Genomic DNA, 15,516 nt, shown 5'->3' on the forward strand with positions numbered 1-15,516 from the left:
ATCTACACTTAGTAGTAGTAAGTACAGATCTAATGAAATGCCATTGTCTTTATTCCAACATTTGGGTCATACTTTATATTTTACTATATAATATCTCAAATGTACTTGTGGACCAAGTTGTACATCTCACTCTAAACACAGACAATTTATTGATGAAATTAATTTTGAAATATAGTTCACTCTGGTTCTATGACACCTAGATTTAACTTTTCAATAGTAATACAAAACATTTTCTTCCTGGAGGTATATCATTTAGGAGGAATATGTGATTTATTTTATGATTTAGAATAAGTTAAAAGGAAATCTAATGGATGCCTCTGGTTCCCTGTATCACACCCCTTGGCCCACCTATGATTTCAGCCATAGCTGCACAGACAGATGGTTCTGCGCCAGCTGGGGTTCTCTTCACCTTTCTAGCATCCAAACTCAAGTGACCACTGGGTGATTCCAGCCCCATGCAATGCCAGCACAGCCCCACATTGCGGGGGTTGTCAATGCCCCTGGGACCAATCCACAACCAATGTGGGAAAACCCAGTGGATAAACCTCTTGCCACAAGTCCTTCAGGCAGAAATTCTGGGAGGTCCCCCATGCTTCCAGAGGTCCCAGGGAATAATGCTCCTGCAGTCCGCATTGAGGGCCTTCTACTCCCCACTTGGTTTGGCCTTTGCTTCTTCCCCAATTTACACTCTCTGACCTCTAACTCCCATCCTTAGGATGAGCTTCCCAGTTAATCACCATGCTCAAATCATTGTCTCAAGCAAGCAACCCCAAGAAAGATGACAGTTTATTAATACATTCAGCAATTTTAATCTCCTGATTAGACACCTCATATGTGGTGTTTCAGATTTGTACATTATTAAGAATCTCCTTTTTTTCCTTCTCAAAACTCCATAATGATAGGAAAGGAGTGGAGCGGAGATACAGCATTGTCTCAAGTGTCTCCACTGCCTTTCTTAGAGCATGTAGATCTTGGTGAGCACACTGTACTGATAAGTACTGATAAGTTCAAACCTGCCCAACACTAAAAAGAAAAAAAGTTAAAAGCTGATATGATGCCATCTAATTTTGTAATTCTATGCTTAATGCAAAGTACACTATTTTGGTCCACAGTCAGGAAAACGGCATTTACCTCATCTGCCATTCTAGATTAACAACAAGAATGAAGACTAAACATATAAACATATAAAACATGTCTCTTTTACATTCTGTAACAAGCAAACCAGGGAGTTAAAAATCACAGTCTGTACTCAGCAGCCTCTTAATATGTCTGGAATTACAAACCAGGAATATTTATGCTTGAATATACCATGTTATCAAAAAAAAAAAAAAAAAAAAGAAAGAAAGAAATTGTTTTCCAGTAAGATAGCTGGAAAAGAAGCCATAGGGTTGTGTTATATTAGAAGAAATGACACAATTTTACCTTTGATTATCAATTTTCCATTTTTCTTGCTTCTAAGGCAGAAAAAGATCCAAACTCTTCAGGTTTGTTTGTTTGTTTTTTTTAACTGGCTGTCACTCTTGGTTTGTGATGCTCAGCTGTTCTAAAACATAACAAAACACAATAATAGATTTAAGAACTAACCTGAAAAAAAAAAAAAAGATACTTAAGTTCTCTTAAGAATTACTCTGACAAAAAAAAAAAAAAAAGAATTACTCTGACAAACATTAAATTCAGTGATGTGAGAAGGGAATTCTACAGAAAATTTACATGAATGTGTTTTTGCATGATGTTATATACATCATGTAGTTTTGTGCTTCCCAGAAAATAAAATCTACCACCAGGAATAAAGTATAATGTCACCACAATAACTGGGTTTGGTATTCTACTATTAACTTTTTATATTCGTTAAAAAGCAATAAAATGCACACATTGATCTTTTGATTTTGTAAGATACACTATACACACAGGACTGTATTCACTTCCCGTGTATTATTTCTTTTATCATTTTATCATTTTTTGCTGCAACTAAGCAGCTGTAAATAAAGGGCTAGAGGTATCAATCTTCCCAGGGTGGTTCTTCTGACATCACAGGAGGACACAAATCAGGGCATAATCCCAAGTACACTACCACAGGCTTGCTGATGCTCAAAACAAACCATGACCCCTAATTATTGATGCTTTCTGAAGAGAGTGAGAAAATGGAATTGTAAGTAGGCCCAGAGTCATGGGAGGTAACTTTTCCAATCATATCACATGCTTTATGCTGAGCTGTCATTTTTCTTCTCTAAAAGTTCACAAAGAAAGGGACTTGTGTCACAAAAATGATCTGGTGTTGGAAAGCATAGGTATCAACAGAATTCTGCTTGAGCAATATAATTTTGTGGTTCTAGGTAGCATATTAAAAGAAAGTCCATAGAGAATGAGAAAAATAGTAGATCTAAGTATTAAACAAAGATAAAGTGATCTTCAGATTTAAGAATACTGGTATGAATATTTTTTTTACCTCCTAATTATTTATAGGAATTACAGTGCCTGAATGAATATGGAATTCATTTCACAGAAGAGGAATTGGAGGCCCAAAGAGGTGATGTGTTTTGCCCAATTTTACTCAGCTAATAGGCACAAAGACAGAATGACATTCCAGAATCTCTGCCTCAAAGTTTGACCCCTTTAGAAATCTATAACACTGCATTTGTTTCCAAAAAGAAAACGTGGCATTCAGAAAGATCGGGGCCAATACAATTCTCTGCTGAGCAATATTTTGAGCTTGACAAAGCTGATAGGTTAAGAATAAGATGCTATGGGTGGTCAAATGCAAGAACTACAGTAGCATAACAATATCATATATATATATATATATATTTCATGTATCCACATTATAAAAGACAAAAATGATACTCTATTATCAGTAGCTCTCAGGTAGGAGTCCTGATTTATATAAAATTATTCTATTAAATATTCTTAATATTCCAGTAAACTGAATGAATCTGATTTTTTCCCTACATGTATGAGAAGATTACTCAAAGAGATAACAAAAAAAATGTTGATTTTAAAGCAGAGAACTGGCCATTTATTCATTTGTATTATTTATTGAGACTATTTTGTGCGGGTATTGTTCTTAATTTTCTACTGAAACGAAATGAAAAGATTATAAAATTTCTCAAAAACACACCCAGATCTACAATAAGAAATCAATTTTATTACACTTGAAACGTTTCATAAGTTAGAAAATATTGATGTAAACAAAGAGTGCAAGCACTAGAAGGTGTCTCAAATGTCATCTGATCTAGTGGTTCTCAAGTATGGTTGATCAACATGATCATCTGGAAAGCTGCAGGAAAATACAAATTATAGAATGTCATGCAAGAGCTGTTAAATCAGCATATTTATTAATAAAGTTAGGGCAATTTGCATTTTAAACTGGGTCCCCAGTTCATTCTCCTGATCAAGTTGGTTTTGGAAACTTATTGATTCTTGCCTAATCTCCTTATTTATATGGATAAGGGAACTAAGACCAGTGAGTGACTTGCCCATGGCATTTAGTTGTTGGTGACAGAACGGAAAAAGTTAGAATCTCTAGTATTTTATTATACTTTAATTTTCTTATTTTCCTTTACTCCAAGGGTTTTTTTTCTTTTGCTTCTTCCTCTTTCCTATCACCACGTAACCAATATTTAGTACAGACATCTAAGAACAAAAGTAAAAACAAAGAAACAAACAAAATCAACAAAAAGCCAAAGTGGGAATTGCAACTTAAACTGTTTGATTCAGGAGGGTGTTTTCCACTGTTCCACTTTGTTTGACAGTCATCTATTTTTGGAGTGTCTGCTTAACCCATTTCTCTGCATTCCCCAACTTTCAGAGGTATCCTCCATCAGTTGTTTGTCAGTGAGTCCTGATCCCTGGGCTTTGCTTTAAAGGGAAGGGGCATCATCTGCACTGGGCTTCTAATCTGGAACTAGGAGACTACAGTCTCATTTAAGGTGAAAGAGTTATGGCTGGAGGGTGGTCACCTTGCCCCTTATGGGCAGAGGGAGCACATACTGGTAATCTCCGGAAAAGAAAAGTGAAAAAGACTCGTGGAAGGTAGAGTGAGAGCTCTCCAAATTCATCTGCTTCCTGCTCTTACTTACATCTTTATTTTTCCTTGTGGCTCTCATGAGCTCATTATAATCTTATGATGCATTCTACTTTATATTTTTCAAATCATTTAGTTTTAAGTTTTTGATTTACACTAGTTCAAGTGGTTTGATTCTACGATTCTGCAGCCAGAGTCCTAACTAACACATTTCCTATCATTCTTGTCATGCAAGTTATTTTATAAGCCAGTCACTTTAGTTACATTATGTTAAGAGGTTCATTTAAAAAAAATTGGCTTAGAGTATGGAGAAGGGGAGATGGAGACTGTAAACGCATCACATTTTATGGAATACTGATATTTTCATAAAGTACATGTTTTACAGTGTGATAAAGGGGAAAAGGTCCAGATCAGAGAGTTTTCTCTTAATCTCAGCTCTGCCTCTTATAGGACTTCTGGGTTGTGAAAGTTACCTAGCCTCTTTGGGTTTCAATTTCTTCATTGTAAAATAGAGACAAGGAAACCTACCTTAGTCAGGTTAGTATGGGGAAAAAATGAGACCACTTGTATATTCATTCACTCATTCACTCACTCACACACTCGCTCAAGTCCCAAAGATCTATTGAGCATTTATCACATGTCAAGCACTCTGCTCAGTGCTTAGAATAATGAACATTTCATTTTAGTTAAGGTGAGAAAATAGAAAATAAACAATAACTACGGTGAAGGAATAAAGTATACAGTATTTTAGAACATGAATATGTTACTGATGTAAGAAGAATAGATCAAGTTAAGGGGGATGAGGAGTACATGGGCTGGAGGTTATTAGGAGGTGAGAGAACCTCACTAAGAAAGTAAGATGTGACCAGACACTTGAAAGATGTGAGGGAGTGAGTCATGTACCAAAGAAGGGTGTTCTAAGCTGACAGAACCACCAAGGTTAAGGCTGGAAGCTGGGAGTGTGTGCGGTTGTTTTGGAATTATGTGGTCAGTAGGGATGGAGTGAAAGAAGGAAGGGGAGATTAGTAGAAGAGAAAATGGTAGGGCAGTGGGGAGTACTGTGGGAAGGTAGAGGGAGGGATGGATCAAGGATGCTCAGCTTTTTGCTTTCCCTCGGTGTGAAATGGGGGTCACTGCAAAAGTTTGAGCTCAGAAGTGACACTAACATATTATGTTTTAACAAGTTCATCCTGGCTGCCAGTTGGGAACAGATCACAGTGGAGGTCAGGATAGTGGCAGGCAGAAAGCTTAGAGAGAGAGGCCACATTGGCTCAAAGTCAGGAAGAGCTGGTGAGGAGTGGTCAGTCAGATTCATGCTGGGCTTATTTTGAAGTGAGAGCAACAGGATCTCCTGTACTTCATGGAGAGAAAAGAGAGAGAAAAGGATGGCCCCAAGGCTTCTAGCCAAAGCAACTGGAAGAATAGCTTCACCATCACGTGAGATGAGAAGGGCTGTGGCTACAAAAGGCTTTTAGGGAAAGAAGATGAACTTACCTGGCCTTATTGATCTTGAGAGGTCAGTGCTCAGTGGACTTGCCATGTAGGTAGTTAGTCATGCAATACTGGAATGTGGGAGAGAAGTGTGGCTGGAGTTTCATTAAAAGGTTCCGGAAGACTTTCTGGTCTAGCATAGGCAACTGCTAATATTCTTATTGCCACCTACCATAGTGATTATGAAGGAGTTAAACAAAAATAATATATAGAAAGCACAATGCCTGGTTTATAACAGGAACTCAACATTATAATTCCCTTCTGTCTCCCACCTTTATTTCCAAATATTTAGTTCTCTATTGACTATAAGATTGAGTCTATTTTTTTTGTGAAAAAAATCAATTCTCCATAAGATATAATAAAAATCATATTTTATATGTTGGCAGCCCTTCTTAAAATATAGCAAAAATAATCTTCTGATAAAATATTAATACGTTTCAATAAGTCATGAAGTAGAACTTTCAGGTAGTGAGGTAAATTGTGATTTGGGCATGAGCTAAAAGATCTAAAGAAAAAATGAAAACAGGACTGAAATAATCCATGGACCTCTAAGTCTCTCAATGTGTCACAAATCTCCCTGGATTTCGGGCAATGAGTAGCAGTCTTTCAGGATAAAGAAGATGCAGAAAGTGGAAAAGGTGCTTATTCAAACTGCAGGTCCCAGTGTACATATGTTGAAGGCACATCTGGGGACCTTTCGAAATTCTAGAAAGAATTCAATAAAGTCTAAAAGTGTGTCTTTAAAAAGGGGTACTTAATTTATAAATGTGTCTTCAATCAAATACATTTTAACCTAGAAACCATCTGAGTATGAACCCTCTTTTACAGATGAAGTTAATGAGGACTAGGGAAGTGAAGTGTTATGCCTGAGGCCACAGGCAGCCAACAGCAAGGCCAGGACTAGACCTACTCAGTATAGCTGTCTTTCCACTCAGTTTCTCTTCAGGTTTTTTTTTTTTTTTTTTCCCCACTCAATTACCTCTTATACCAAATAAACAGCATCATTTCTGTGAAGTCTCATGTCTTATCTTAATATTTGCTGAAATGCTATAGTCCATAAAGCACTGTGTTTGTTTGAAGACAAAATTAAACTATCTATCTCCCTCCTAGGCTACTCATTCCTGCAGATGATGAAATAAGAATAAGGTTGGCATTTATTCTGACTTCCTATATGTCTGAGACAGTGTTAGTGCACATAAGAAAACGAGGGCTAGCCAGCTTCAACTTCTTTTGCATATCAGGTTGCTAAGTGATTGGTCATTTTTTTTAAAGTTTATTTATTTATTTATTTATTTATTTATTTATTTATTTATTTATTTATTATAAAGAGGGAGAGAGAGAAAGAGAGAGAGAGGGGGGCAGAGACACAGGAGGAGGGAGAAGCAGGCTCCATGCCGGGGGCCCCACGTGGGACGCGATCCCGTGACTCCAGGATCGCATCCTGGGCCAAAGGCAGTCGCTAAACCGCTGAGCCACCCAGGGATCCCCGGTCATTTGTATATAAATCTATATTTAAAAAAAAAACTTCAAGGCAGGGCTGAATGCATGAGTGTGTAACTTGGGCAACTGCCCAGGAGCCCATGCTCAGAATAGCCCCTTGCTTAATTTTTTTTTTTTTTAATTCAAATCATTGTTTTTGTGGGTGAAGTCTGATGGGATAGTGGAACCTATGGGTAAGAAGGGGTATCTGCTAGGGCATGCCCACCCCTAGCAATCGCTTGCTGTCTCATTTACATATATATATATATATATATGCATAATATGCATAGTGGTGAATTCTGGTGGACCCACAATTCCTGGGAGTGCAGGGAGATTCGATGTGAGGTTAAGTATTCTCTGTCTATGACTAAGTGGGGAAGCCAACAATCCCAAGAGGCCATGGCTTTCCACAGGAATCAGGATTTGGCTTATACTTCAGAAGGCAATTGTATTCTAAGAAACACGGAGTCACAACTGATGGGGTTCAGGGCAGGCCACCCAGAATATGCCACCAAAGTGGCATATTGATTATCTTGAATTAAAGTTATTTGGGACACAGCCTGTGCAAGAAGGACACTCTGAGCCTCTTCTGTCCCCTGAAAGCAGAAAATAAATCTCCCATGTGAGTGATACCTGTCCTGTACCAGGAAGTAAAGAGACAGGGAATTGAGACAAGGCTATATCAACAAACCCTCTTATTTCTTCACTAATTTACTACTCAAAGTCTGAACTTATTTTTGTCAAGTTTTCACGAACTTATTGTTTCTTTGCCTGAAAGGTATAAAAGCTGCCTGATTTAGTTTCCTCTTTGAATCTTATATTTTTATGGCTCCTGTTTATAGGAAATTAAACTTGTTTTTCTCCTGAGACTCTGTCTTATGTTGATTTAATTATTAGACCAGCCAAAGAACCTAGAAGTTAAGAGGGAAAAAATTTTCCTCCCAACACAAGAAATTCTATCATATCCTCTATTTTTTTTGCATTTCCCCCTCTTGAATTAGCAGGCTGCTTATGGTGAAAATAAAGACATAAAAAGAGAAAGGGAAAGCCATAGTTCTTTTTTTTTTTTGCAGTTCTTCCTTACTATTAGTGAGCCAAAGGAAAGAGTGTCGTCAGTACAGTGGGCATATATCAAGAAGTGAAATAAAAAGGTTTGTGTAGTGTTTCCACTCTTTTGGTAAGAGTAACATATATATACATGATCTATGATATACAAATTGTATAATTTTGATGATTCTGCACGTAAGTTAAATAGTCTCATATTTGCATCACACAATATAAAGATGAATGGTAAAATGCATGATAATAATTTTAACTTTTTTTCTTTTTTGGAACAACATTAAATAGGAAATAAAATACACTCTGATCAGTTGAGAGAAAGATGGAAGAAAAAAGCAAACAGTTTTATACTTTAGTATATTTAACAATTCCTGTCTTGCTTTCTGAACAAGGAGCCTGCATTTTCATTTTGCTTTGGGCCCTACTAATTCTGTAGCCATTAAAATTCACCCTGTTGTAATGAACTAGCGCAGACTTTATTAAGTGCTTCAAGTATTATTAATTTACAGTGTAAGTATCATACATAGGATTTTTGGAAACAGACAATCTGCTTCTGAAAAGCCTAGTATAATTACAAACTAAATTAATCTAGTCTCCATTTTCATCAAATCTCCTAATGTCTTCTCCTTCCTTCCCAGAAGACTCCTTGGACATCTGACCAAGATTCTTAATTTGAGCTAACCCACCTCAGAAGTCCCTCAGTTTTTTATTTAATTTAGTTTTTAATTTAATTTAATTTTAATCTTCCATTTGAAACTCCACTGCCTTCAAGGTCAAATCCTCAGTAGGTAAAGAGAGAAAAGTCAGCGGTAAAAGTAATTTACTTTAAAGTGTGGGAATATAGCCACCTGACACTTTGGAGGGATATTTAGATTTTAAAGAAGCACTTAGTTCAGGACTAAATGACCTTAATGTATACGAAACAATGCTTCTAAAGGAGGAAACATTCTATTACTTTCTGCTAAGAGGGCGGTTAGACCCCAATGCACTTGAAAAAGGGTTATGATCTGTTTCTCAACAATCACACATGATTTTTTTAAATGAGGCAATTTATGGCCACATATATGAAGATTTTTTCAATCAAAAAAGGACTTCACAATATGAAATATATAGGCTTATTTCATGTTTCCTTAAAGCTCACCAGAAAGAAATATGCTTTAATACATGTAGTAGAGACAGCTTCCCTTCATTTGTCTTTATGAATTTGACCTCTGTTCTTCCAATTCTGTCCTTTATTAGTCTGCCTGTGGTGACTTTGCAGCTTCAGGAATTTAGCTGAAGGACTCTGTGCAGAAATTTTAAGGTATTGACCCCTCCCCCCCACACCAACTCACTTTTCTATGGACAAGATGATTTTGGGTTCCCTCGTGAACAGAAAGTGGGTAGTGACTCACTGAGATACCACAGCTGTTGCCCTTGTACCGAAAGACTGACAGTCTATTTACAACTTTGAGAGCACTATTTAGAAATATCTTTTAATCCATGTGGTGGGAGACTAAAAGACCTTTTCCCTTAGGCATATCTTTTTGGTTAAAAGGAATGCTCATTGCCTGAGAATAAATTGGAGACTGCAATATTTATTGTCAATGACATAAGTGGGGACTTTCAACATCTCACATCTGTATAGCTTTGTAAATCTCAAAGTTTTAATATGTTTATGAGTGGTTTTCTTTTTTTAAAAAAAAATACAGTAGTGGGTGCCTGGTTGGCTCAGTAGGATAAGCCTTGGACTTTTGATCTCAAGTCAGGTCTTAATCTCAGGGTCGTGAGTTCAATCCTCACACCGTGCTCCATGCACACTGGGCATGGAGCCTACTTAAAAGAAACTATAGTAGACTATCCTAACCTATTTGGTTCTAGTGAATTCACATAGCTTTCTCTTCATTCATTAGGCTGAATGTCTCCCATATCTCTTTCAGTTCCACCCAGCTCCCTGGATGGACTTAATGAAACACAGTAAGAGTGGCCACATTCATTGACTGCTTACTATATGCCATCATTGTTCTAACTAAGCTCATTACACGGACTGTTTCATTTAAAATTCACAATAACCCTATTAGGTAGGTGATGTTATCATCACCATTTTACAAATGAGAAGAATGAGAAAGCTGGTAAGAGATGGACCAAATTTTGACAGAGCTGGTCAGTAGGGGGTGGCATGACACAGGCCAGTAGTCTCTCCACCAAGCACTCCCCACAGTTTCACCTGCCAATGTTTGTTTCAAGCCAAATATACAGATTTATTTTTCATGAATTCATTTCACTCACCTATCTAATTCATTTATATCAGCTGGGCTGTAAGGCTTCCAAAGCTTACCACGTCCTAGAATTTGAAATAAGTTGCTTCATTTAGATATTATTATCATGATCCCCTTTTACAGATGCCAAAATTGAGACACAAAGAGATTTAAATTACTTGGCCAAAATCTCAGAAAATTTTGGAATTAAATCTAGTTCTTTTTATCATTTTGTTATCACTCTTCTGTGTCAGATTTCGTTTTGCTCATTCCTAAAAATGAATTTTCTATGCCAAAGTACAGAAAAGCCTTATTATTACCTCTGTTATTATTATTATCATCACCATCAAGTTGGTGATAAATTCAATGGTAGAGCCAAAGTTTAGTAGCCAGAGACCAAAGTCTTAGCTCCAAGCCCAGATATGCCAGTTGGCAACTCTAGTTCCATGGCCACAAACTGTAACTTTGTTTCCAGCCAGTCACTTCCCAAATGCATGCTGCTAAACATGAATTGATGAATTATGCATATTTAAATATGGATTGAACTTTATCATTCATCAAATCTCATTGCTTCATTTCATAGTATGAAAAGCACAGTTTTTAAGTAGAATACCTGAGATCATACAGCAAATTAGTAGTAGAACTAGGATAAAAATTTAGATCTTCTGACACTAAATCTCATCCCATTAACAAAGGCAGCTTCTAATGGTTATTTTTTCGCAGTGTCTTTAGAAATGTGTTCATATCTGTTTGAACAGATATTGAGTGGCTACTCTGTCCCAGACACTATACTAGGTTGCTAGGGACAGCAACAGTAAACATAAAGGAAAAATTCATGGCCTCTCAGAGCTTTACAAACTGGCACTGTGATGTTAAAATGTCCTGAAGTTTTAAATAATAAAATGTCACATGAATTTAAATTATTTTAAATGTAATCACTGGTAAAAAAAAAAAAAAAAAAGTGATTAAACAATCACAGCCAGAAGCACTGGTTTGAAATATGGATGATCCAAAGCTATAATGTTTCATAGAAGGAGGAGCTTATTATCACATATGCCAGTTTATGATCAAACCCCAGTCTTTAAACAAACAGGGGTCATATGGGTTTTGTGGTACACATGGAAAGATAGAGAAAGTAAGGAAGGTCCATGCTCCCAAGCAGCTTAAGTTTGAGATGTATGAGTCTGTAGATGAGGGGAAATGCTTTCCCTTCGATTTAAACTTCTTTAAGCAAATTCCATAACATTTAAAACATTATCTTTTATTCTGTGACAGTTAGAAATCATTCTCTATAGCTGCTAAGAATTAAAACTATAATTAAATGAATAATCTGAAATATCTTAAAACCCCATTAAATTTTCTGAAATTGATTTATTTCAAGTCTTTTTTTTTAAGTGATGCATACCATATTCTGTGTCAACTTGTCCAGTGGCAGAGAAATAACAATAATAAAATGTAAATTTTCCTCTAAATCAATATATGACCGCATCCTCTTGCCAATAATTATCATAATGAAGTAACAAAATTGAGCTCTTGGTCACAAAGCTGACTGCATTTGCTATTAGTCCAAATAGAAACAGTCACCCTAAAGCTATTTCATAATGGAAAATACAGAGCAATGCTGTTTAAAGTACTATACTAAGCCTATTCTTTAATTATAATATTCCACAATGTTAATAAACAACATTATCTGCAATAACCAGGGTTTTTAAAAATGTAGTTGTGCTCTGAGCTGACAACACACTATGCTTTAGTGTCTTCCAAGATATTAAAAGCTTCATTCTGACTCTCCCACTTAATAAGTATGTCAAATAGACATACATGGCTGATGTCTCCTAAAGATTCTGCTCAATGAAAATCCAGCAATAGGAAGACATAAGAATTCAAAACATGACTAATCATTACAAATTTATAACCACCTTTACTCATATACTTTCTTAAGTGCTGAACTGCTAAAGATGTATCTGCTAATATGCATATATCTACCATTCAAAACTTCTGAAAGGTAAATATATAAGAATTCACACTCAGAAAATATTCTGAATGATAACTGTTGGGAAAAAAATCTAAGGGGTTAGCAACTATTTGAACTATTAATTTTACTATTCATACCTACATTCTTCACAGAATCTAGGTATGAATAGTACCTTATTTATTATTATTATTATTATTATATAGTACCTTATTTATTTATTTTTAAATATTTCATTTATTTATTCAAGAGAGGGAGCACAGGTGAGATAGTGAGAGCAGAGGCAGAGGGAGAGGGAGAAACAGATTCTCTCTGCTGAGCAGGGAGCCCCAATGCAGGGCTCAATCCTAGGATTCCAGGATCATGATCTGAGCCAAAGGCAGAAGCTTAACTGACTGAGCCACCCAGGCATCCCTCTCATGGTGCCTTTAGAAAACCCAGTGAGGAAAACATATTTCATGTGGCTAACCTACATGAACATGGTTTCCAAATAATGCCATTTGTGGTAACTTAATTTCTTTGGTCTCCTCTTTGGTTACTTCAGTAGAAATAAATTGTACAACATACTTCCCATAGGTAACACCATCACAATAATAGGTCTGCTAAAATACAGCTCAATAATTTTAGTTTTCATAATAATTAGGTAAGACAGTCTATTCCAGAAAATCAATGGACAGGAACATAGGTCTCTCTTTTTATTTCCTTTACCTCCATCGTGGATGGGAATTATAAAGGGCCATTCCTAGAAAATGCTGTGAAGGAGTTTCATTTTGTTTTTAGCACCTTGTATCTTTTTGTTGTTGCTGTTGTTGTTGTTGCTGTTGTTGTTGAACACCTATATTTTCCATTTTTATATCTTTTTTCAGATATAGTTATTCAAGTTTCCTTCATTAAAACAGTTGAAACAAGTTGGAAACAAGCAGCCCAGCCCAGAAAGCCTCTTGGTCCCTGCAGACATCAAATCTCTCCCTCCCTGAGACTCATGCAAAGACCTGGCTATCAAAATCCATTTGGCTCCCTCAGGCGGTGCCAGCAGGGGTCAATGAAAAAATCCAGCAAGATTAGATAAACCTAGTTGACCAAAATAACAATGGAAAGGCACTGAAAAATAAACTGCCATTGGAATCATGGCCCACAAAAGTAGCCATTCTTAATTAAATCCATGACTGCCTACAATAATGAAAAAACTTAAATGGACCTTGGGTCTCCTAATCTAACAGATGAAATGTCCAGGATACAATAAAAGATCACTTGCCATACCAAAAATCAAGAAAAATCTCAAATTAAATGAGAAAGACAATCAACAGATGTTAATGTTGCGATGAGTCAGATGGTTCAAATATCTGACTTGGATTTTTAACAGCCATCATATAACTGTTACAATAATCAATTAATTACAAACTCTTTTGGAACATATGAAAAAATAGAAATTTTCAGCAAAGAAATAAAAGTTATAAAAAGAATTAAATGGAAAATACAGAACTGAAAAATACAACAGAAATAATAATAATAATAATAATAATAATAATAATAAGTTGATGGATGAACTCAAAAGAAGACTGAAGAGGACAGAGGACAGATCCATTTAAGCCACCCAGTCTGAACAACAGAGAGAAAATAGGGTATTTTAGAAATGAACAGAAACTTCAGGTGTCTGTAGGGCAAGGACAAAAGATCCAACATTCATATCACTGGCATCTCAGAAAGAGATGAGAAAAATAGTGGCCAAATACTCAAATTTGGTAAAAACAGACACACCCACAAATTATGGAGTGGAGAAAACTCCTAACAGGTAAAAGCCATAGAAATACACTCCCATCCACATTATAACTGAACTTCTGAAAATGAAAGAGAAAGAAAATATCTGAAGGTAATGAGAGAAAAACAAGTATTTTAAAACATTTAAACACCAATTTGAAAAACAGATTTCTCACTTGAAACCATGGAGTTCAGAAAGAAGTGGCAAAGCATTTTTTTTCCCAAATGATAAAGGAAAAGAAATGTCAACTGCACATTCTCTCTGTATTTAGAAAAACTATTTTTTAGGAATGAAGAGAAAAATGAAGGCATTCTTGTACAATAAAAAATTAAAAGAATTTGTCCTGGAGCACCTGGGTGGCTCAGTGGTTAAGTTTCTGCCTTTGGCTCAGGTCATGATCCTATCCTGGAGTCCTGGGATCAAGTCCTGCATCAGGCTTTCCATAGGGAGCCTGCTTCTCCCTTTGCCTATGTCTCTATCTCTCTCTGTGTGTCTCTCATGAATAAGTACATAAAATCTTAAAAAAAAAAAAGAGAAAGAAAAGAATTTGTCTTGAGCAGACCTATCCTTAAAAGCTGTCTTCAGGAAGATCTGACAGAAAGAAAATTAAAAGACAACAACAACAAAAAGCACATAAGGAAAGAAGGAACAAGGAAAAGAGCAGAAGCCCAGATATACAATCTTTTTACTTATGAGTTTCACAGGTTAATTTGATGATTGAAAAAGAAATAGAATAGTAGAATAGGGATCCCCGGGTGGCGCAGTGGTTTGGCGCCTGCCTTTGGCCCAGGGCGCGATCCTGGAGACCCGGGATCGAATCCCACGTCAGGCTCCCGGTGCATGGAGCCTGCTTCTCCCTCTGCCTGTGTCTCTGCCTATCTCTCTCTCTCTCTGTGTGTGTGACTATCATAAATAAATAAAAATTTAAAAAAAAAAAAAAAGAAAAAGAAATAGAATAGTAGAATAACCCGATACTTAAAAAAATGAAATGTAGAAGTGTGGAAGGTAAAAGGACCTAAACAGAAGTGAGGTATCCATGTTTAAAGTGGTAAAATGTTGATGCCAGTAAACCATGATAAGTCACATATATATGTTGTAATACCTAGAGCAACCACTGTGATAACTATGCAAACAAGTATACTCCAAACCACTATAAAGAAATTTTTTTCAAATCATGTTTCTGATGAGGGATTAATACCCAGAACAAGGAAAGAATGCCTACAAGTCAACAATGACAAAAATCAATCAACCCAAGTAAAAAATGGGCAAAGGATTTGAAAACACATTTCTCCAAAGAATATACACAAATGGCCAAAAAGCACATGAAAATATGATCAGCATCACTAATCATTAGGGAAATGAAAAACAAAACAACGAGATATAATTCCATATCCATTAGGTTGTCCATTATAAAACAAACAAAATGGAAAATAATATGTGTTTGTGATGATGTAGAAGGATTGGAACTATTGTGCATTGTTGGTGGGGCTCAATAGCA

At 36.2% G+C, this 15,516-nt stretch overlaps 2 protein-coding genes across 44 annotated transcripts in view; one reads left to right on the top strand and one right to left on the bottom strand.

Moving 5' to 3' along the window:
- The window catches only part of DLGAP1 (DLG associated protein 1), an 871,196-nt gene that overhangs the window by 581,390 nt on the left and 274,290 nt on the right, over positions 1-15,516 (bottom strand). For 7 of the 8 annotated variants that reach the window (XM_035718634.2, XM_035718633.2, XM_049111854.1 and 4 more), the window contains one exon: positions 1,423-1,543. The gene's annotated coding sequence lies outside the window, so the exon portion shown is untranslated. The remainder of the gene's footprint in view (positions 1-1,422; positions 1,544-15,516) is intronic. The other variant, XM_035718637.2, reaches the window with a different exon arrangement.
- LOC125755353 (uncharacterized) overlaps positions 1-15,516 on the top strand; it is a 51,454-nt gene that overhangs the window by 26,183 nt on the left and 9,755 nt on the right. For 7 of the 36 annotated variants that reach the window (XR_007411664.1, XR_007411653.1, XR_007411655.1 and 4 more), the window contains 4 exons: positions 287-430; positions 2,464-2,527; positions 9,290-9,353; positions 13,126-15,014. The exons of 2 other annotated variants lie outside the window; for them this stretch is intronic. Coding sequence is in view for 9 of the 34 variants with exons in the window: in XM_049111868.1 (XP_048967825.1) it covers positions 287-430; positions 2,464-2,527; positions 6,341-6,360 (228 nt within the window). In the remaining 25 variants the exon portion in view is untranslated. Of the gene's footprint in view, positions 1-286; positions 431-2,463; positions 2,528-6,340; positions 6,527-6,622; positions 6,659-8,064; positions 8,143-9,289; positions 9,354-9,969; positions 10,007-13,125; positions 15,015-15,516 lie in introns of those variants that run through there. 27 more of the 36 variants (XM_049111862.1, XM_049111861.1, XM_049111867.1 and 24 more) reach the window with 11 other exon arrangements.

The sequence above is a fragment of the Canis lupus genome, chromosome 7 (assembly GCF_003254725.2).
Source record: "Canis lupus dingo isolate Sandy chromosome 7, ASM325472v2, whole genome shotgun sequence".
Classification (NCBI taxonomy): Eukaryota; Metazoa; Chordata; class Mammalia; order Carnivora; family Canidae; genus Canis; species Canis lupus.